Genomic DNA, 23,126 nt, shown 5'->3' with positions numbered 1-23,126 from the left:
CACACCCGTGTTCAGCTGGAAAGAAGGGCTGGGAGCATCCCTGTGCTCAGCAGCTCTGCAGATGAGGATGTGGCTGGATTAAGGCAGTGCCCTTGCTGTTTCAGCACAGGCAGTGACAGTGGCTGAGCTGGCTGTCACTTGCAGGGGGAACCTGATGCCTCTCACCCATCCCCTGAGAGAAGCTGGCCAACAACTCCCTACTCCTCTGCCTAAATATAATTCTGAAACAGATATTTTCTGACCAGGGAGAGCTAAGATTAGCCCACATTTGACTGTTGGAGGTCTGTGTGGTGCTCAGTCCTTCTGCACTGCCTTTCAGCTCTGTGTGTGTGTGTCAGCATGAGCCAAAATTACTGTTCTGTGGTAAGGAGAGCTGGAAATGGGGCTTAAAGCCACAGCTGTGCAGTCAGCCAGGTCCAGGAGCTCCCTGCTAGTTCGCCCCTGGGCATGGGAAGTGGGAGCAGGCTCTTGGCTACCATCCATGGCTCTGCAGTGACACCAGCCAGCCCAGGAGCCCTTTGCCAAAGCAGCAGCCAGGGCCCCTGCCTGGCTGCCAAATCCTCATTTCCTGTGGGGGCTGGAGCTGTGGAGCCCTCTGTGCTCGCCCCATGGCCATCACTTCTCACAGACAATTCTCCCTCTGCCTGGCAGCCACTTCTCTGCTGATTTATGGCCTTGTTTAGGCTGATAAATCTCAGACTTGTAACACTCAGTTCTTCTCCAGGCTGTCAGGGAGATGATTTGTCACCAGTGGAGCTTCCCAGGTCAGCTGTGCCCTGTCCCTGTGCTGGTGGTCAGTCCCAGCCAGGCTGCTCCACTGGGATCAGTGAAACACCAGCAATGCTCCTGTAGCTCTGTGCTGCAGAGGGAAAACACCTCTTCCCACTGGCACCAAACCTGCTGGCTCCTGGGCAGTAAACCTGGGAAAGTGGGGGCACAATTTTATAATCTGTGCCCAGCTACATCTGCCTCCATCTCTGTGCTGCAAACCCATGGGGTTTCACAGATCCAAATCCATGGGATTCTTCTTGCACAGCTCTGTCTCCCTGTGAAACCACCCCACAGCTGAAGGTAAAACAAAGGAAGAAGAAACATCCAGGCAGAAAAAAAACACCTTCAGTACTTGAAGGCTGTGTCATTTATTCCAACAGCTTATGTAGTTTTATCAAACCATCTTCAACACAAAACATGTCTCCTTAAAGACAGAAGGGTGTGAGATCCTACCAGAGATCATCTCAGCTAACAGCTTGCAAAGTTAAGCCTGAATTTCAACAGTCAAACCAGCAAAATGTTTCTCCCCTCCCCTTAATAACATCTTGAAGTGTTCAAACCTGAAGAAGAAGATGCCTGTGGCTGGTGCTGCTGGGTCTCCAGGTGGGGCTGAACCCCACAGAGCTGTGCTTTGGTCCTTTCCTGATGCTAAGCAGCAGCAGCACAGGTGAGTGGTGTTGCCATGAGGGCAGCAGGACAGGCTGGGTCCTTTCCCCACTGCCCACCCTGATGAGGGGCCATGTGGACAATCCAGAGGCCAGGTCTAAGATGCAGATGAGGGTGAGGCTTAGAAAAACCAATAATCTAAATTTCTAACCTATGGAAACAGAATAAATAATAGTCTAAATCTGCAAAGGAGAAAGGTACCTTGGACAGGAAAATCGGGTGTGTCTATTATTACTGAAACTGTTTTTCCCCTAAGAGAAAATTGCAGCTAAGGCATCTTGAGAATGGCTCATATCACTACAACCATGGCAGTGTTGCTCTAAACCATCAGGGATGGGGGCAGAAGTCTTTTGGAGGTGCCAGTCCTTGCAAGTGTCTTGTGTCTCTCTACACAAGCACGGTTCCAGCAGAGGCATTTGACAGACAACTTGCTGTTCCAGGTTGGTTTTTGTCCACAGATTCAGCAAATTCTTGTTTAATGTTCACAGCAAGGCCCTCCTCCTGCCCATCCCACACCCTTTTTGCTCTCATGGGGAGGGGCTGCTTTCCTGCCCCTTTGGTCTTGCTCCAGGGTCGTTGTCAGAAGAACTGGCATCTCTTTGGCTTTCTGCAGAAGGGAGGATTGGGAAGAAAGCACAGTTACACCCTGCTGAAGACACTTGAAGCCATCAGTGATTGCCATAGCTGATTTCATCCAGAGAGACAAAGGATTTTTACCTGAAGTTTTATCTCTCCCCTCCTGTGACCAGATACTTGGCCCCATCCATGGGACTATTCAAGGCCATGCCAGGTTTAGTGGAAGGTGTCCCTGCCCATGGCAGGGGCTCTTTAAAGTCCCTTCCAAACCAAACCATTTTCTTATTCTATAATTAAGAGTATTGGGTTCTCCCTCCACATTCCTGGAGTACAAACACCTCTCAACACGCCTGGCAATACTGAGGGGGAGCCTCAAGGTAGGGATGTGCACTCACCCAACTTTCAATTGCTCCAGAACTGTCTTCCTGACAGCCTGGCAGAGCCTGAGCTGCTCTGGTAAAGCAGCTCCAATTTGTGCTTACTAGGGATGGGTGGATGGACACATGCTGGTATGGTCATGCTGGAAGAAGTACAGTTGGGTAATTAATGTATTTTAAAGTGTTTTTATAGTTACAGGTTGTAGGTTGGAGCATTAAGCAGGTAAGGGGGAAAACTGAGTTTCCCTTCTGCAGTGATAGTCTATGTTGTGTTGCTTATTAGTGAAATGAGAGTGGCAGCTTTGGACAGAAGATTGAAGCTCCTCACAGCCTGCTTGCCAGGGTGATGCCTCTGCCACATTTGGGCTGAAGGGGGGGATTTGGACATGTGAAAGTTATTTGTGTTGTTATCTGAAATACTGCAGAACTATTTAAAGGTTGATTTTTTCTGTGTGTGTGTGCTCACCTGCCCTGCTGGGCTCACAGCTGTGTGTGTGTGTGCCCTGCTGTGCTCACAGCTGCCCTGCTGGGCTCCCAGGGGTGTGTTTGGGTGTGAGCTCACCTGCTCCCTGCACAGCCAGCTCCCCCATGTCCTGGCTCAGCTGGCGCATGCTGATGGTGGTGGCCTCTCTCTCGATGTCATGGACAGCGTTCCTCCGGCCAGCCCGGTCGCAGGAGATGAAGTCAGTGTAGGTGCTGGACTCTACCTCCATTGCATCTCTATTCACTTGCAAAATGCTGTGGAGGAAGCAGAGCTGTGAGGCCCAGGATGCTGGGCACGGCTCCCTTCAGGTTAGGTTACAGCATGAGAGATCAGCGCCTGTAACTGTGCTCCAGTTCCTCTGACAGCAGGGACTGCAATGTCAGGTATCACCTCCCCCATGTGGGGCAATGTGTGGGGAAACCCACCATGCTGGGTGACCCACTGTGCCACGTGAGGGCAGGTCTTGGGTTTTTTGTGGTTGAAATGGCTCTCAAGGTATTAAAAAGTCTCTTTTTTCCCAGCCCCACAACTGAAGAAGAAGTTGAGATTCTTCAGTTCTGCTTTTCAAGGTTGTTTATTTTCTCCTAACTATTCCATTCTTCCTCTGACCTGCTGAGATTTGTCTGGCAGGTTGGTTTGTGGCACACTGACCGCCCTTGGGGCAATGTTACCTTTTTATACTAAGAACTACGTGTACTTTATTTACAATAATTTTCCAATACCTATCACCTATGTTAGACAGTCTGTCTCTAAACCAATCCAAAAGTGTCACCATCACAGCAGAAGATGGAGGACAAGAAGGACAGGATACACCTGTTGTCACCTTATCACAGGGGTTCCATACTGTTGTCTCCTTATCACAAAAGTTCCACACCTTCTTGGTGTTTCTCGTGGGCAGCTCCTCAGAGCACTGCCACGTTCTCCTTCACAAAGCAGCCAACTGACTCCAGTTCCCTTCTCAACAGCCACCCCACTCTTTTATAGCATCTTCTGCTCATTGCTTACAGCTGTGGCCTGTTAAAGTCAGGCCTGTTCCTAATCTTTGATAATTGGCCCAGCTGCAACTCCTTAGGGGTAAGATTACTTTCTACACTATCTTTATTTTCTTACATTCTATCCCCCTACACACCCCCAGATTCCTGCATCTTGCCTCTTGAACTCCCATTCTAAATCCCCAAAATTCTACTTTTTCACCCTGTGACAAATTAACTCTTTCTATTCAAACTCTTGTGGCTTGTACATGCTCATATAAAGTTGGTCATTGTTTCCATGGGTTAAAATCAAAGGCACAGGTGTTTTTGACTCTCTACCAAGGTCTCCGAGCCCCTTGCCAGGGTCTTGAGTCCTCCAGGGCAGCCAGAGGGATGTCCTGGGTTCTGCCAGGCAGGAGGGCCCCATCCCAGATGCCTGCCTTGTTCTGCCTTCCCCCTGCAAAGCCAGACATGGTGCTTGTCTCTCCTGGGAGTTTCCAGCCTTCTCCTTTGGCCACACAAGGTCGCTTGCAGCAGCTTTTCCCTACAGGAAAAGCATTACAGAGAAAGCCCTGCTTCCTCCTCAATATGCCACAGGAGCCTTGAACCCAGGCCAAATTTGGCTCACTGCTTGGGGGATGGGGTGGTAATCCAACCTGAATTTGTAATGGGAAATGATGGATACCCACTGGCAAGCTGGGGGAGCAGGGAATATTTTATAGGTACAGGGCTTGGAGCAGTACTGGCCTCCTCTGGCTGTTGGATGTCACTGAAGAAGCATTGGGCTGGACTGCTGTGGGATAAACACTTTACCATGCGAAAATCAGCTCTTCTGAGAGACATTTGGATCCCTCCACTCCAGATTTGTGCCAGTGCCAAGTGCACAGCACGAAGAAAGGCCCGGAGCAGCCACTTGTCACATGCCAGCTCTGCTGTGAGCCAGCGCTGAGTGCAGCTGAGGAATCCTTAAGTTGCTGGCTTTTCATTTTGGCTGCTGGCTCCCCTTGCCAGCACTTGCACAGCACAGAGAGTGCAGGGACCTGGGGATGGTGCTGTGGGCATCCTGGCTGCTGGGCACAGAGCTGGCAAGCACACACTGCCTCTGCACAGGAAACCTGGAGCTCTCAGTTCCTGCTCCTGTTTGGCACTTTGTTTTACTGCATGGAATCAAGAAACTAATCGCTGTCTTATCTGTGCCTCTGATCACTGTGAAATGTGCCTCCAGCCCTGCTGATTGCTGGCAGTGCTTGGAGCAGGCCCCCATTAGAAACGCTCGTGTGCAGTGAAAACAAATTCATGCACATTTAATGCACATTCACTGCCTCTGTGCCTTGCAGTTAATGACCCACAGGGGAGTTTGCTCAGCTTCCTTTACAAATCCTGCTTGATATTGATTTCTCTGCCAGGGAAATCTGTTGGCAGATTCAGGCACCAGCCTGAACAGGAGTCACACTCCTCACTTTAATGTTAAGGCAGTAGAAAGGAGGTACAGATGAAGATGCAATAACTGGGATGAAAGAAGTCAGATTCTCTCTGTTCCTGAGCTGAGTAGGGTGCAGGAACCAAAAAACCACAGAAACCCAGCATGTTTTGGCAGCCCCAGGAACTCCTCTCCTAGAGTGGATGCCAGCTCAGGGAGTGCTGGCCCCAGCTCACGGGTGGGATGTGGGGCTTGGCCCACCCAGATCTTGCAGCAGATCCTGTTTGCCCAAAGCTAAGTATTCTTGTGACCACCTGCCTCCTGTACAGACTTGGCATCCATCTAGCTCCTGTTAAATGAGCCCTGGGAAAAGCTGCATCCTTTGCCTTGGGAAGAGATACCCCAGATGTTTTTCCTCATCTTCCCTCCTTCCATCCCTGGGAGAAGGCACCTACTCTGGATGAGCTCAGTGAGCAAAGTGCCTTCCCCCAGGACTGTCACAGACATGTTTTATGAAAAATCCTTTCCTTAGGATTTTTTCTCCTGAGAAGCTGAGAGGCCTCAGAAACAAAATGTAAACATTGATTATCTGCTGCTGTGGAATGCAACAGGTGCATCTGTGATTGGTCTCATGTGGTTGTTTCTAATTAATGGCCAATCACAGTCCAGCTGTCTGGACTGTCTTGGTCAGTCACAAACCTTTGTTATCATTCTTTCTTTTTCTATTCTTAGCTAGCCTCCTGATTAAATCCTTTCTTCTATTCTTTTAGTATAGTTTTAATATAATATATATCACAAAATAATAAATCAGCCTTCTGAAACATGGAGTCAGATCCACGTCTCTTCCCTCATCCTGAGACCCCTGTGAACACTGTCACACAGGACAGGACAAGCATCCAGCATTCCCAGAGCTGCTCTCAGAGGCCACTGAAGCCCAGACTCTGCTGACCTCCTACAGCTGCCAGAGAGAGCCCACACGGGCTGGGGAGGCTTCCCTAGCAACGATCCAGACAAGCCCAGGTCCATCTCCAAGCACTGAGGCCCTTCCAGAGCTGATGTGCTCCAGAGTCCTGCTGCCCTTGTCCCAGGGGCAGGACCAGCAGGCTTCCCCGAGCTGGGGAGCAGGAGCCAGCCCCAGGGATGCAGCATTTTCCCTTGATGTAGCTGCCAATGGCGGCCTAATCTTAAACACAGGGCTTATCATTATTGGCGGTGCTGTGCCATAATTGTATGCCCTCACACAGGAAAGGGATGGGATCCTGAATAGAAGCAGAAAGCGGCAAGGGTGCAGCTCTGGCTCCCGACTCGGTGGCCGGGAGATGGCGCATGGGATTTATTTATTTCCGTGCCTGGGAGGGCTCCTGCCTTTGGCTCTCCGTGCAAGGAGCTGGAGACAGGCAGATTTAACAGTGAAACTTTCCTATTTGAGCAAGTCCTCTGGGATTTTCAAGGTGGGTGGCTCTCAAAACCCTTGCAGAGAGATTCCAGCCTCCTCCTCCGGGAAGCTGTAGGGCTGAGAGGGTGATGGGAGCAGTTGCCTTGATTGTGATAGGAAAACCTGACTTTTCAAACAGCATTTCCATAATTCCGGGCACAGAACCCAAAGTTCTGTGGGTTTTCACTCAGTAACTGCTTTTAACATCTTTCAGGAGCTGCAAAGGAACACCTTCCCTCTTGCCTACACAGTCCAGTGTCCCCTGAGCCGGTGTCACTGTGGGCAGTCACTCAGGGTGGCAGGGGGTGCAAAGGGAGCTGCATCACCTGCTGGCTGCCCACCTCTGGTTTTTCATTCTCCCGTGGACAGGAAGATGGGCCTGCTATTGCCAGGCATTGCAGGAATAATCCCATTATGCCGTGCAAAGGTTTCCAGGGCTCTTCACAGAGGTGATTCAGCTTATTCCCAGAGGTTCCTTTCCTGCCCTCCCTTTCCTCTCTGCTGCTGGTGGTAACAGAAACAGCCCCTGTGCCCTCAGCACAGCGTGCCAGCCTGCAGGGATGGGGCAGGGAAGTTGGGATCAGCACAGCGTGCCAGCCTGCAGGGATGGGGCAGGGAAGCTGGGATCTGCTGCCTCTTGCACATCCCTCAGAAGTTTCCTGCTTGGAGGGAGGCAGTGTCCCCTCTGCCACGGGGACGTGGTGCTGCCTGTCCTGGGGCAGCTGGCCACAAGTGAAGAAGCCCCTCACAAGCTGCCACTGCCACCAGGTGTGTCCCCAGAGCTGCCTCTGCTCCTGTGCCTGCATCTGCCAAGGCTGCTGTTTGGTTTGGACTTATTTTTCTGTGGTGTCTTGTGAGCACTAAAAATTCTGAGCTGTAATAGTCTTGGCTTTGCTGGTGGGGACTTGGCTTCCCGAGTGGTTTTGCTGTTGGATTGCAACTGGGCTCGCTGGCATTTTCCAGGGAGATTGCCCAGCAGCTGACAGAGCAGCTGGCTCAGCCCTGGGGGCTGCAGCTAAACCAGCCCTACCCATTCCAGGCTGTTTTGCCTGTTTAGAAGGTGGGTGCTAAGGAATTAAAGGGTTAAATGTTTCCTCTGCCTTTTGGTAGAATAAACTGAGGCATTTCTTTTGGCTCAGCTCCATGTCCCACTGGGCTCCACTGACAAGCCTGCATTTAATTCCTGTGTCCCCTTTGCCTCCTTCTCAGCACAGATGTCAGCGACTGCAGCAAACTGCTCCTGCACACAAGGTCAGAGTGGCAGAGAGGCGACCTGGGCACACCTGGCAGGTGACCCTCAGCCCAGGGCTCTGCCCAGGCTCTGCCATCCCAGCAGGGCCCAGGGCTGACCCCTGGGCTGGGTGGATGCCCAGTCACAGCCAGCCCTGACTCCAGTTTCAAGGAAACCCTTCACACAATCCTGCATCTGTCCCTTGTCTAGGTTAAACTCCTTATGCCCAGGCAGGGCTATTTTTGGGTGCTGGTTATCAGCAGGCTGGGCTGAGCTCAGCCATTCCCCCCTGCCTGCTTAGTGCCTGCTGCTCTGCCCCTCTCACCTTTCTCACCTTGTTCCCTGCACAATGCAGAGCCCTGAGGCAGCTCAGGCCCCTGCTGGGACATCCTTGTCCCTTGGGGCAGCCAGCACAGCCCTGCCCTCCATGCTGTGCTGTCCCTGGGACACCTGGGGCAGGGACAGGGACACCCTCAGCCCTCCCTGCGCCTGCTGCAGGCAGTTCCCAGCTTCAGGAGCCCTTTCCAAGGGGCTGCAGCCCAGCTTTGGCCTCGTGCTGTCCATTCCAGTGGCAGCTGGGACCAAGAGCTGCAGCTTTTGGTTGGAGGCAGCTCCCACATCCCATTGCCCAGCCCAGGACACGCTCTCCCTCCTGCCCGGTGGATTTCACCAGTGGCACCAATCCTGCTGGTTCCCGGGCAGTAAGCCTGGGAAAGTGGGGGCAGACTTTTATAATCTGTGCCCAGTGGATTTAACACTCCCCAAACTTCTGGAGCTGTAAAGCCCCAAAGCTGAACAAAACCTTGCCGTGTTCCTGGGCTGAAATTCCAAAGTTCTGCTTGGGAACAGGGATCTGACCCCTTTTTCTGCTCAAGCATCACCTCCCACCAGCAAGGCATGAAGTGGTGCAGCCTCCTTGCAGCTCTGCTCATGGTGCAGTGCCCCTTGCCCTTTCATTCCAGGGTGCAGGGACTATTCTTAGACCTCTCCTGCTGGGGCCGGATCCATAACAACAGCAAAACACTCCCCAGCCCTGCTGGGCTTTTAAAATATTTACAGTGCAGGATGGTTTACTAAAGAGGGGGGCCTGGTAGAGCACAAAGAAGGAAGCACCGGGGATTTCTGTGCTCCCTGGGGGTTTGCTTTGAGGTTTCCTGCTGGGAGAGTCACATCCAGCCAGGAGAAAAAAATATCCCGTAGGGCTGAAGGCAGCACTTGAGGTCAGGGGGTTTCCACCAACTGTCTGACAAGATCCAGCTGGAATTTCAGCAAATTTTCCACTGGGTCTTGTCTGGGAACATGCTTGAAGGGCTGTGCATCAGAGAGGAAGGGCTCTGCAATGGGGTTATTGGGGTATCTTGGGGTTATTGGGGTATCTTGTGACTGTGCTGTATGTCTCATGATCCCCATGCACCAGAGCTCAGATCCATGGCCAGAAACTGAGCTGAAGATGCAGCTGAGGATGAAGATGGTCCTGTTGGGAGCCCAGTCTGGCTGCAACAAGCTGTGTAAGGCTGATGACAGGGTCTGCACCAGGCACAGAGCTGCCCTGCTTTCCTGCTGGCCCTGTGTGGTGGTGGTGATGGGTCTCACTGGCCAGAACTGGTGTGCTCCAAACTGCTGAGCTCTGACTTTGCTGGTTTGCTGAGAAAACAGGAGCACGGCCTGATCTCCTACCAGGGCACGTCCATCTCCTGTGCTGAGCAGCTTCTGCCCAGGCAGGAATAGCGCAGAAAAGCCTCACCAGACTTCAGTGATGAAGAGACATCACATTGGGTCCAGCACATCTGTATTTATGGAAGGTTTTTGCTGTGGGATTCCTTGTAATAACTCTGCACCCTCAGGCTCTTCTACTAAATATGATAAATTCAGCCAGGACAGACTTCACAGCTGCTCCAGCCCCTGCGATGGCTTTGCAGGAACAGAGCTTCCAGCATTCTCTAGGACTTGCTGGAAAATTTTAATTCCTTCAGGAGGAGAGCAGATACAGCTGAGGTTCAGTGTCCACAAATAGATCCCTTCTTTTCATTTGGCCTGGTTTTACAGTATAAAGATCATTTCATGCCCGTAGAACTGATAACCAATTGCTAAGCCTAATCATAAGTGTTTATGATTAGGCTTAGACTGACTCCTCTGTGACTTCACAAACTTTGTATTTAGCTCTGCCAAGCTCCCCAGACCCCTTCCCCTCCCTCCTGGCCTTCAGCACAGCCCCCCACTGCAGAGCCCTCACTGTCCCAAGGCACCTCCTGCTGTCCCACATCCTCACAGCCACTGCCTGGCTCCTCACTGATGTCAGAAATGGTGCAGCCAGATTTCAAACTCCCAGCTGAGCCCTGGCACGGGGCAGGGCGAGTCCTTGTGTGCTCTGCTCTGATCCCCAGGGGAGAGGGGGAGCTTCAGGGAGGCAGGAGGGCAATGCTCAGCCCCAGTGGCCTCCTGTTAGCATCAGGATGATAGTGGGAGAGAGCTGCCTGTCCATCCATCCATCCATCCATCCATCCATCCATCCATCCATCCATCCATCCATCCATCCATCATCCATCCATCCATCCATCCATCCATCCATCCATCCATCCATCCATCCATCCATCCATCCATCCATCCACCCACCCACCAGGAAGGCAGCCCAGTGCCCAGCTCTGGCCATCCCCATGCCTGCAGCAGGCAGCACCCCTCTGTCAGGCCCCTCAAGGCACAGGGGCTGAGAATCTGTTCCAAAAATCCTCCACCATGGGAAGAATCACTGTTTGATGGAGCCCCTCTGCTCCTCCCTCCCCTCACTACCGAGCCTTGATGCAGCTTAAGCCTCTTCTGCAGCTTCTAGCTAAGTTGATTAATGGAAATAATTGGTCTCTTTGTGCATCTGGAGACAGTTGCCGTGACAGCAGTTGTATTTTTGTTTTGTTCCCAGGTCGAGCTTGTTTTTCCCATCTCTCAGCCTCGAGGTGCTAATGAATCTGGGCACTCTGGTTTAGCTCCCTCCAAAAGACACCCATGGCTCTGAGGGACGGGGGACAGTGGGGATAAGGCACCCTGAGCCCCAGCAGGCCTTCAGGACATGGCAGGCTGGCACCTTTCTCCATTTTCACCCCCAAGGCAGGCTTGTACTGGATGGACACAGCTGTGGCTCTTGCATGGCAGAGAGAGGAGAGCCAAATCCTCACCCAGAGCAGCCAGGAGCACCCACAGGACCCTCTGTCCCCTCTCAAAGCTCTAAGGGGTCTGGGGCTTTGAGTCCCTTCTCCATTACTTTTATTTTCTCACAATTTCTTTCTTATTTGCCTTTATATGTCAACATAAAGCCTTTATTTGCCTTTATTTTTACACAAACAGCTGTGTGGAAGATCTGCTCGTGCCTGAAGCTACAAAGCAGACAAGGCACAGACCAGTGGCCCTTCAGCTGCAGAAGTCCCCCAGCTGCTGTGGCAGGCAGGTCCCAGGCATCCTCCCCCCTGTCACACCCAGGCCATGGGCTGAGCTCCTGTGCAATGGGGATCCCCTTCAGGCTTGGCTTCCTGCCCTCCTCCAGATTGTTCATGAAGAAAATGAACAGTTGGACTCCACCTCAAAGGCTGGAGAATCCCCAGCAGCCCCACAGCTCAGAAGAGCTGATCACACTGAGGCAAAACCTCTGAGTGAGCATCACCCTCTAAAAGCCCACCTGAATTCCTGGCCCAGGGATGCTCGACCCCAGCACAAGCTCCCCAGCACCTTGCAGGCTTCCCTGGGCAAGGAGGAGTCCAAGTGCTGAGGAGATGCAGCTGGGGCTCTTTTCTAGCACATATGAGAGGAGGGCAAAGCCACAGCAGCCTTTGATGGTGTTTCTGGGTTGGGGGAGACCTCTCTACAAGGACAGAGATGAGCAAGGATAAATCCTTGTTTTTCTGCCTAAAATGCAACAGAGCCATGTAGTCCAGCTCTTCTTTGTGATCTGGGGAGCTGAGCTCTGCTGCTGTGGGAAAGCAGGGCTGGCAGGAGTGGGGAGGAGTTGTGAGGGCTCTAACTGGGCAGGTTTGGCTGGGAAAGCTCTGCTCAGAGCAGGGAGCCTGGAGCTGACACTCAGCCACCGGCCTTGGCTCTGCCTCAGTGAGCCTTCCACAATCCCACAGGAATTTGCATCCAGCATCCAAAGAGTCCTCCTGACTCAGAGCAGTGGAAGGGGCTGAGAGGAAGGCTGTGAAGCCTCCTGGGGTGCCCTGGCAGCTCCCAGGTGCCTAAAGATAACCAGGGCACCTCTTCAGAGTGTCAGTACAGAATGAAGGTGATTAGCAAAGCCAGGCTTAGCTCTGCTCCCTGGGCTCGGCTGCCCTGGGTGTCTGCTCCACGCAGGGACCTCCACCCTGGGGCAGGGCAGCGCTGCCTGTGGAAGGGGGATGGGGGAGATCTGTCTTTGGGGCTATTCCCCCAGAAAAGGGGCGTGTGGGGTTCAGAGCAGGCTGGCAGTGAGGCGTGGCTGAGGCTCCAGGCGGCTCCATGGCTTCTGTCACCCATCGGAATCAGGAGCCCCTCTGGCTGTGCTGCCCTGCTGGGAGCCCTGTCTGGGCAGGGAAAGCTCTGCAGGCCAGCACCCCTCCTTTGCTGAAGATTTCTGTGATGGATTTCAGTTTGCTTATAGCTGTGCCAGGTGCCAGCAGCTCCTGATCCTTCCCACAGGCAGGGTGAACCTTTCTGCCTGAGTCCCCAGGGATGTGACATCCAAACCTGAGCTGCAGTGGTGCTGGAGGTGTGCCTGCAGCACTGCCCTGGGGATGCTCACTGATCACTGCCAGCCTCAGGAAAGGGAAAGCTCCCAATAAAATCAATTCCAAGTATTTCATGTGCAGCCTGGGCAGACACAGGGTGTCTGCAGCACATTTGGGAAGGTGCTGGATGAAGAGATGAACTGAGACACCTGCAAGAGGAGGGATGTCTGTGTGCACCAGGGTCCTGAGCTCCTGCACTGCAAAGCTCACCCAAAACAGCCCTGGGAGCTCTGTGCCAGGGCCAGCACAGGACAAGGGAAAGCATGCCATGGTCTGAGCACAGAGGGGATGCTCTGAGTGCAGGAGCCGCAGGTGAAACCACAGAGAGGATTTGCCATTTCTGCAGGAGCTGGGAAAGGTTGAGCTTTGGGGGTTCCCTGGATTTGCTGGGCTGACTCCACACACAGAACAGAACTCACATCCAAACAACATTGCCCTGCAAAGCATCTGGGCAGCCTTTGGCAGCATTTGCACAGCACTGGCAGGGAGAGGCCACGGAGCACAACTGGCACTGGGGCTGCCTGGAGTCAGAGATGCAATGTGGCTTGGTACAAGGACACGTGGATAATACAGCAGGAAAGTCATTATGGCAGAATTGTTGGTATTTTTTTTCCTCTTAGCAGCTTTCTAGCATCTAGTAATTCAGAATACAGAGGGAGGTCAAATGACTCAATGCTACAGGAAGGAAAAAACCCATTTCTATTTGCAATATTTCCCTGTGAATAAAAGCTTTATGAGCCATAGTGTGAGTCCCTACCTGATTTAGAGGACTTTCCTTCTGGACATGACTTCAAACACACTTCATGCACAGCAGGACAACAGCTTCTGGGAAAGAAGAAGGAAAAAAAAAAGTAAGAAAATATTATCTGTGCTTGTTTTGGGAAGCACAAAGCTCAGCTGCTCTTCCCACTCTCTGTGAGCAGCAGAGGGGTGACAGGGCTCTGCCCAGCAGGCTCAGATGGAGCCTGGCTTGGTGCTCACAGCAGCCCAGGGGCTGTGGGATGTTGTGTTCAAATGGCTCCTCCTCAGGAGGGTTTGTGCTAATAGACTTGGGCTGTTGTGTCAAAGCACATGGAGAGTCCAGCACAGAGAAATCCTCTTTGGTTTTGCTTCTTTCCTTGCCCTCCCACAGGTGCTGGGAGCACTGACACAGCTCCTGTCCTGACCTGCACTGCAGGGACCAGCAGCTGCCTCCAGACTATAAATGAATATTGGTTTGGAGCTCTTTAAAGAAGTGAAACTCCCATATCAGCTTCTCTGAGGTGAAAGGGGAAGTTTAATCTGGTTCTGGTCACTTTGCTGGGTCTGTGTCCAGCTCTTTGGGTCTCTGCTGTTTGTGCACAGCTGAGCCTCCTCCTGCTGTCCCCAGGCCCTGCTCAAAGACATTTCCTCTGTGGCCTCAACATCTGTGGGTGCTTTGCAATCCCCTGACCTGCACAGCCAGCCAACAGGACCCTTGCTTATTTTAGCAGCTGTTTCAGCTTTCTGACTATTTTGGAACATCACGGACTGTGTTTTTCCCTTTGTCCCAGGGACAAATGTTAGCAGAACAAGAATCAAGAGATGAGCCATTTAACCATATAAGCAGTAGCTCATCCAGCAATTCATCTGTCTGGTCCATCTGGGCTGAGCACCACTGTGACTGCAACTATTTCCCATCATTTTCCAAACTGGGACAGATCTCCAGCCTTTCTCTTTATTTTTTTGACCCACTTTCAAAACTTTGTTGTTGGAGCTGACTACTTGCTGGCTCTGGCCCTGCTTCAAGGACAGGGCACTTGCTGCTTTTATGTGTCAGTTTGCCCATCTGTTAAATGGAGCTATTAATACTCCCTCCCCCTGTTAGATGCTTCAAATATTTTAAAGCACTTTCAGCTCCGCAGATGACAGGCTTGCAGAAGTGGAAAATGCTAATTATGATCATGACAGGAGCTAAACAAAGACACAGGGATTTAACAATAAACTTTTGTTAGTCTTAACCCCATTTATAGCAAAGTGCTTACTGGAAACACTGGGCCGGAAAAGAAACAGTATTCCCACAACTCTGGGAATATGCACTGCCCTTTTTGGGCACCAAACAACCAAACAAAAGCAGGAAGGAAGAAACACAGCTTTGGAAATCCACAAGTCTTTATTTTCCTCCTTTGCCTTCCTGCCCTGGCTTGTGTGTTCCACTGCCCAAACAGTTAAACCTCCAGCACTTCAGCAGTGTTGCAAAATATCTCAAAACACGTGGGCCTCTGCCAAGAGAGGCTTAAAGTAAACTGGAGCAGCAATGATGCTCTGAAGTGGAAGTTAGCACTGAGCAGCCCTGTTCGTGATGGGACACGATGGGAAATCCCCATTTTCTCTCTCAAAAAGCAGCTGATTTTGGAGACAAAAACTCTTTAGCAGCTGGTGTTGGCTTTCCAACCCTGCAGGCCTGGTGTTCCTCCCCACAGGCCTTGCTTGGGCATCTAGAGTCTGCAGATTTGAAGCTCCATGCCCCAAGGCCCATCCTCTTCTGGCTCAGCTGGTCCTGCTGCTCGCAGGGTGATGGGCAGAGCTCCAGGGGCCCCTCAGCACAAAGCCCAGGCTGCTTGGAACTTTAATGGTGGCACATGGATTGGTGCCACCTAAGGATGGGCTACAGTGAATTGTTAGAGAAACTTTGATTTGTAGTTTAGTCCTGGAACACATCAAGGTACCACGGATTATTTTGAGACCCTAGTGGAAATGTTCATTGGGTAGATAAGCATCCATAGCCCATCAGGATGAATTACAAAGGCATCAGCATAGAATTATAGAATAATTTAGACTGAAAAAGATATTTAAGGTCATTAAGTCCACCATTAAGGCATGTCCCTAAGTGCCACATCCACACATCTTTTTAATAACTCCAGGGATAGTGACTGCTTCCCTGGGCAGCTTATTTCAGTGTTTGACAGCCCTTTTGGTGAAGAAACTTTTCCTAACATTCAACCTAAACTTTCCCTGGTGTGACTTAAGACCATTTTCTCTTGTCCTATTCAGTGTGCACGATTGCACATGTTTGAGGTTCAGATTCCCTCCATGGCAATCAGCTGTTACCCAAAAGTAGCAAACACATGGAACAACCTCAGTTCTCTCAGCATTGCTTCAAAATGAATGCATGCTCCAAAAACACCCACCCCAGAATGGTTTTTGGCAGAATTCAAGACTATTCTACACAACAGCTGTTGTGGTGCTGCTTTGATCCAGAGAGGAAATCCTTCCTGGTTTCCAGCAAGGTGACAGCAGCAGAGAGAAGGTTGAGAAGGTTGTTCTTGTGTCTCCTGGCTGCTGGGTAAACACCAGGCTGTGTGCATGGCTGAGCAGGGCAGCAGCCTGGCCCTCCCAGAGCAGCCAGACTGCCTCATTTAGTGCCCTGTCTCCAGCAGCAGCTGGCATCCCGGGCCTCAGACATACAAGAAAAGCTCTAATTGTAATGGAATGCTTTTCATAAGTCACTAATGACTCTGAACCAGGAGGTGTTACAATCCTTACACTGCAATATCCTCTTAATCATAGCCAGGATTGTTTTGTTACTGAGATAACTACCTGATATCCATTAAAATGCCTTCAGAGCTCTTTGCTCCACCGGTATCTCATGGCAATGAGCACCACAGATTAATTACGCTTTGTGGGAACAGTAACTCCAGTAAAGTTGGTGACGCTCTGGTGGGGACATGTTTGGCTTATGACATCACTGCAAATATCAACAGAAATGGCATTTTGGTGCCGCCAGGGAGTTCCCCAGCAGGGTTTGTGACCAGCAATGTGCCTGCAAGGAGGAGCTGTGCAAAGAGCACCTGGCCCAGAGGGCTCTCCTGGGAGGGGAAGTGCTGGGGAGCTCGCTGTGGAAACCATGAATGAGTGGTGTAAAGTACACATTCCCTTAGGCTCAAAGAGAGTGAGAGTTTTGAAGTGGGGCCCAGGGCAGTTCATAGTCCAACTGCAGCTCTTCCTGCTTGTGCTGCAGGTTCCAGGCAAGGTCTGGAGTGACCTCAGCCTCTCTAACTGCCACAATAAGGAGCTTGGGACAAGGCTTGTGAACACATGAACCCTCCCTTCTCCTTGGCTGCTGGCAAGCCTGGGGAGCAGCTTCCCTTATGACTTGTCTTTTTCTAGTTGAGAGCAGAAGGCAACTAGAAGCAGTGGGCTTTTTCCACTCTCATCCTCTCTGAAATGGGTGTTGTGATGGAAAACTTATTTTCCAGTTCAGTCTATATAAACAGCTTTGGTGACATTAAAGAGACCCCTAAGGGTGTGGAGAAACAATTGGAATGTGAAAATGGGAGCGATCAGAACAGGCTGACACAGGCAAACAAAAAACCAGGTTGAAGCTTCTGCTGTTCCTTATGGCTTTGTAGATCCACCCCCCATTCTGCCACAGACCTGTGTGAGCCCTGGGAAATGATCTGCTTTGTGTGAGACCCATGTAAAACAGGAATGATGCTGGTGCTTGGGTGCCCAGACAGGCTGGAGGCATTAATGCACAGTAGTGTGCTGCAGGAACTGGCTCTGAAATGTGGGAGATCAGGAAATGTTAGCAGCTTGGAAAACGTCTTCCATCGTTATTTTCGGCGGCAAGGTTGTGTGCCTGTGGGTATTCCTCTGAGTGGGATCAAAAGTACGTTGATTTTTCTTTAGAATGAGAGGAAAAAGCGAAACTCCCCATCCTAGCTCCTCATGAGCCTGTACACCCCTCAGAATCAGCCTTGGCCAGCCACAGAAGTGCCAGGTGGTTGGAAGATGCACAGCTGTGAACATTCCTGGGTTTCATCTCCTCATGACCAAGCTGCCCATGTACTGTAGCCAACGATCTCCAGTTCTCTGAGGCATCTGAGTCTACACTCTGTGGAAAGTGTCCCCCAAAACGATGGCATGGGGTGCTCACATCCCTGTGCAACTCTGTCTGAAGGACTCAGTGCTGGGTTCTGTGCCCAAGGTACATTAAGCTCTATTGGTATATCCTTGTTTATAAATGGCCATTTAACCTGTATCTGCATTATAAACTAATACAGCCATTGAGGATCTCTTCATGGATCCTTCTTTCTTAAACACCATTGCTCACAAGAGCTGAAAGGTGGCAATTTCTCAGCTGGGTGGCCACAAATTAGCAGGGTGGCTCTTTCCAGCCAAGAGTCTCTGAAGCCAAGCACTGCCCCACACCAACCAAGCCAGGCACGCTGAGCAAACAGCCCAGAGCTCCAGGGGCTGTCACCCTCGAGGGACTGTCACCATGGGAGAGCCTCAGACACACAATCAAGCCATACCCACGCCACAAATGTCCCTTCACCCTCACAAGGCAGCAGCATCCCCGCTGTGTCTGTCTGTGCTCATTGACCCCAGCTTGTCCTCCTCCCAGTTTGAGTCACCAGCACGGCCACCCAGGGCATTGCCTCTGGGTTCACAGCTATACTTGGCTCTTGATCTGCAGAACCATTCACCCTTTCCAAGCAGTGGGAAATTTCCCAAACACGCCTTTGGGGCCAAGGCATTACATGCATGTGAAAGCTCCACACCGCGGCTTGCTACCAGCTGCTATGGGGAATCCAGAGAGAGGAAAGACACACAGCTTCGAGCTGGAGGAATTTGCAAAGCCTCTTGAGAATACCACCACACAGCAGTTCTTTTTTTATCCCAAGTCTTTGCCTTTTCAAACATTTGCTTGGAAAGCCGGATGCCAGCAAGTCTCCGAGCCTGCTCCTGCTGCCACGCTCCCAAAGCTCCGCAATTGTGGGGGGAGTCCGGGCAGCCCCGGGCTCCTGACATCCCGAGCGATGGATTCCCTGACACTCCGAGGGATGGGATGGATTCCCTGACATCCCCAGGGATGGATTCCCTGATTCCCCCCGGCTGCCTGTCCCGTTCCCGTGCGAGCACAGAGCAGCGCCCGTGCTGGAAGGGATTCCCTCCGGCACACCGCTCCCAACAAACGGACACATGTAGGAAATGAGGCCAGAAATCCCCACGGGGGTCACTGATCCACGGTGCTCTGTGATTTCTATGCTCTGAGCCTTCTCTCCCTGCTACCCCTTCGCTGAACCGCGTTATTTCCGAGCGGAGCAGCCGCCACCTCCCTTCCATCAGCCTGCGAGCGGCTTCTCCCTCCCAACAGCACAAAATCCGGGATGCAGCGCTGCTGTTTGAGCCCACGGTTTGCCGGCTCCAAACCCCTCGCTGCTCGCAGTCGGCTGGGTAAAAGTTCACCGAATCTCCGAACAAACCCCGCTGGTGGCACGGCCAGCACAGCTCCTGGCTGCCCTCCAGGACAGGTGTCCCTGTCCCCCCCCGCCCCAGCACAGCCCCACTTACAGCCCCGGCTCCCCGCGCTGCCAGCCCGCGGTCCCGCCGCCGAGGAGGGGATGGATGGATGGATGGATGGAAGGGATCGCGGCTGGATCCCACCCTCCTGCCCTCTCTGCCCGCTGTGGGAGCAGCCAAGCCGGCCAGGAGCCTCGCAGCCGGTTCCAGACTCGCAGTTTCCTTCTGCCGGGAGCTGCTAAATGAAGTTGCACTTGTGGGGCCAAGGGGCGTGTTCTCCTCCCCTCGAGTCAGTCCCTGCCTGCTGTAATCCAATGCTCTGCCCGATGATGTCAAGCAGCTCCCGCTCGGCTCCTACCTTACAGTCGGCAGGAGGGATCCGTTTCCTTTTCGCAGCGATCTTTGTTTAGCTTCGGCTTGTAACCCCATCCCCCGGCAGCTGCGTGTGCCCGAGCATCCTCCCTGCTCAGCGCTGGGGTTTCTGCTGCCGGGCGCTCCCTCCTGCCTGCTGCTCGCCCAGGTTTCCCTCCTGCATCCCACCCTGCATCCTCTCCACCAGGGCCTGGCCACAGACACCATCACACCCCGTGCAGCCTGAGCTATCCCACCAGGTGTAGCACGGTGAAAGTGCCTCCCAAGAAAAACCTCTGTGCCTCCCAAGAAAAACCTTTGTGCCTACCAAGAAAAACCCAGCTTTGTGTTGTTTTGGAGTGCTTTTTGCTCCTCTGCCTCCCACGGAGTAAAATCCAGGAGTATTTCAGCTCATCTGCCCCTGAGTGCCAGCTGTATTTGGGGGTGAAGTGCAGTTGGCTGGTGACAGCACCTGAATTTAAGGGGAAGGTGCAAAGGCAGTACCCCATTTAAAACATGTGCCTTTGTAGCACCCTACTGTGTGAAGCACACCCTGGGAGCTCTCAGGGAGCCTGAGGTCACTACAGAGAAGAGGAAATTTTGGATGCTCTTGGTACCACATGGATTGAGGAATGTCCCTGTAGCTGGCATCACCTCCTGGTGTCCCATCAGCCTTGCAGACCCCACTGGGTGGCTGAAACCAAACAATCAAGGTTGCAGTCATGCTGTGGGCCTGAGTTCCTGCCCAGCCCCACCAGAGTGGAGGGAAGGTGTGTGAGCACACAGGAATGTGCACAGTGCTGCCTGGGACAGGGCTCATTAGTGCTAATAGCTTTGCTGAGAGAGTGAAAGATTTGCTCCATCCCTGCCCTAAGAACACTCAGGTCCTTGCAACTCAACTGGGGAGCACAAAGGGTGTTTGCCAAGGGATGGATCCAGCCCCCAGTCGAGCTAGGTGAGTTTTTGTTTCAGGTTGCATGCAAAGTGAGTGATGTGAGCCAGGAGCACTTTCCCAGCTCGCTGTCTCACTTAGCACCAGCCAGGCACAGAAGCTGCATCTCTGCATTCCTGCAGCTCTCCCATGACAGATGGGACCCAGAGCCACTCAGTGCCAGGTGAAAAGCATCAGTCTCTCCTCCCACCCCGGCACCACCCTGCACACTTGGACCTTTTCCACCTCTGCTGCCATCACCACCTCCAGCCAGAACCTGTGTGTGGCCAAAAATGTGGTGATTGCTGTGAAAGATACCCACAGGATCAGAGGAAGAGATAAAAACACCAACAACAGCAGCAAGCAGCACAGGAAACACCCTGATGACAATACTGTGGCACAGATGAAGGGGAGTGGACCTCAGTGGAGCAAAACACACCCATGCTTTGTGCATCCCTAAATCGACCTGGTGCAGCCTCCTGACTCAACTCAGTTTTCATTCAGAAGCAGCCCCAAGAAGCCCGCTTGGTTTCCTGAGGTGCATTGCCTGGCAGAACTCATCTCTCTCCAGCTGTTTTGAGTCACACATTGCTGCTGCTCACCCAAAAGCAGCAGTAAGGGATTCGCCACAATGCCCTGCCTGTCTTCATGAGCTGCCAGGGAGGGAGGAGGGCCAGCACAGCCTCAGGAGACTCTGTGCTGGTCTGGCCAAGGCTGCAGTTTTCCCTTTACTCCAGCTGACATTTGAAAAGGATCCAGAAGGTTATAGCTCCACACTAACACTTGGAGCACAGGGTTTGGAGGCCAAGTCTGGTAAGAATGCAAGTGCTACCCCAGTTACCCAGGCATTTTCTTGGCAGAAAGTGGCCAGTACCATTACAGGGCAGACAACAAAGAACAATGGCAACAGCCAAGTCCTTTGCAAAGCCAGGGGCTCAGTGTATGTAGTTTTAAATTAAGACAAGTCTTGTCTTGCTCAAAGCTCCCAGTCCTGTGTGTGGTCCTGGAAACAAGCTCCCCAGAGCATCTACCACAAAGTCCATCCTTTTCTGCACACACTTGTGTGTTCTTACAGTGACTTTCTCATCTAACACCATCCCCTGCAAGGACAAGTCAAACATTTTCCATCAAAACTCTTTTTAAGTAAAAAAATGCAGTTTCAGTTTTTCTACAGACTGTAATTTGTTTTTAAAGTGGGAAAAGGGGCAGCACTCCCATGATGCCAAAAACTTTGCCTGAAATCTTAGCCTTATCTATTAGGATAAAAATGCATGGCTGTAATCAGTCCTCCTGTTCTTAAGCAAAAGCTGACATTTTAAAATAATACACCCTAACTTCTAGCTGATGCTCATGCTCACAATAAAAACTGATGGAAATTTGTAAGAATTTTTTTTCCTTTTTTTTTCTTAGGATTTTTTCAATTTTCTTTTGGAGACTCTCACCTACTCTGCAGTCTCTGGCTAAAATCAAAGCAATCCAACTCTCAACCTCATTTCTCACATGTACCCTGTAAGCATCCCAAATGGGCAATGCACAGCTTCTGACAAGCTGAGGGCAGGAGGAAGAAAGAAGAGTGGGAGACGAGGCAAGGACATGGTTCCAGAACACTGCTCCAGGCTGCTCCAGGCTCATCTCTTGTCCTGCTGCTTTGTCCACCACTCACCCCGAGGTGATGGGCAGATGTCAGAGCTGCTGGCGTGGCTCACCCTGTGAGACGGGTGGTGTCACAGCCTTGAGCTGACTGACTCAGCTGCAGCCAAAATCAGCCTCTAGCGGCCCCTGCTTTACTCACACGTTTGTTTTGGTGAGGTTGTTGTATCCGTCTGCCTCATACTGTGCTGTCCTGCGTAGTCCAGGATCGATGGTGATGCCATTACCACTGTGGACAACTGGAGGTTTGGCTCTGCTGCTTTTGACCTTGCAATTGGTCAGCAGTGAACTGTGAATTTTTTAGTTCTGTGCCACAGAGTGGGATGCAGAGGGCAATGCCCCAGGGAAAGGATGGTCTTGTGCTGGCTGGCAGCCCATGATGTGGGTGCCACCTTTGCTACTCTGGGAGAGCACGGATCAGGGAAGAGCAAGAAGCTGCCCTGCAGGCTGACTGTCAACCTTTAGCTGGAAGAGGGACAAAACCGAAGGAATCTTAGAGGGCAAAAGTCAGAATGAGGTGAGAGTATCCCCAAGGGTGCCACATAAAGCAGCCCAGCCCGAAGCAGCGCTGCCGTGCCGGACTGCACGCTGCCTGCCCAGCAAGGAAAACCAGCAGCACAAAGGACACTCTGGGAAGCTGTGGAGCCCGAGGAGACAGGCTGTCACTTCAGAAGGCTCTGACCTGCCTCTGACCCGAATGTTTTCACAGCCTAAGCCTGGCTTCCCCGAGAAGCCCGTGCTGCCAGGGCTAGAGCAGCACGGTGGCAGCACGCAGCCTCCCCACGTAAGAGCAGCTTCCCCTGCCTTTCCCAGGCATTGAGGTCTCTGTGTCGCTTGATGTCATCAAGATTGCAAGGAAATGTGGAATGGCACAAGATACTCATGGAAAAAATGGGACAACCTGTTTTTTTTTTTCCAGACTTCCTCTTGTAAAAGAAATACTCTAAATAAATAAACTATTTTTGTTCCAAAAAAACCCCACAGAACATATTTCACTGATGTGCTGGGCTCCCCAAGGCAAGAGTGGATTTCTTAAGCCATCAAACAACAGCTTCACTTGGAGATTCATGAGAAGAGAAACCAACAAGTAAAAGCAGCTTTGGTGACAAACCACTCTTCTTGCTGTCAAGGGAGGGACACAGTATGCTGGTGATTAGGGAAGGTGGGTGTTGGGATGTCTGAATGAATTACCCCGTGTTCAGATCCTTTTTGTTTTTATAGAAGTTGCTCATCCAGAAAGGTTCAACAAGT

General features: G+C 51.8%; 1 protein-coding gene across 2 annotated transcripts; it reads right to left on the bottom strand.

The window, feature by feature from the left end:
• Nucleotides 1-1,164: 1,164 nt before the first annotated feature.
• On the bottom strand, nucleotides 1,165-19,185 carry PKIG (cAMP-dependent protein kinase inhibitor gamma). Of its 2 annotated transcripts, none has more exons than XM_030963367.1 (4): nucleotides 18,995-19,185; nucleotides 13,434-13,501; nucleotides 2,953-3,128; nucleotides 1,165-2,044 (listed from the first exon to the last, which is right to left on the bottom strand). In XM_030963367.1, exons 3-4 carry the CDS (start codon nucleotides 3,101-3,103, stop codon nucleotides 1,965-1,967), a joined length of 231 nt encoding a protein of 76 aa, XP_030819227.1. In that variant the 5' UTR covers nucleotides 3,104-3,128; nucleotides 13,434-13,501; nucleotides 18,995-19,185; the 3' UTR covers nucleotides 1,165-1,964. The 2 variants fall into 2 exon arrangements, with proteins under 2 accessions (XP_030819227.1, XP_030819228.1); XM_030963368.1 differs by having other exon boundaries at nucleotides 13,434-13,498.
• Nucleotides 19,186-23,126: the final 3,941 nt, after the last annotated feature.

This window comes from Camarhynchus parvulus, chromosome 20 (genome assembly GCF_901933205.1).
Source record: "Camarhynchus parvulus chromosome 20, STF_HiC, whole genome shotgun sequence".
Lineage (NCBI taxonomy): Eukaryota > Metazoa > Chordata > Aves > Passeriformes > Thraupidae > Camarhynchus > Camarhynchus parvulus.
Note: the sequence above shows the minus strand (reverse complement) of the source record. Positions and strands in the feature narration are given on the sequence as shown.

Bases quoted from the DNA above. Each gene is read 5' to 3' on its own strand.
- PKIG (XM_030963367.1), bottom strand. From the start codon at position 3,103: ATGGAGGTAGAGTCCAGCACCTACACTGACTTCATCTCCTGCGACCGG. The intron at 2,045-2,952 runs GTGAGCTCACAC...TCCCTTCTGCAG, and splicing joins GCTGGCTGTGCAGGGAGCAG to AAAGCCAAAGAGATGCCAGT.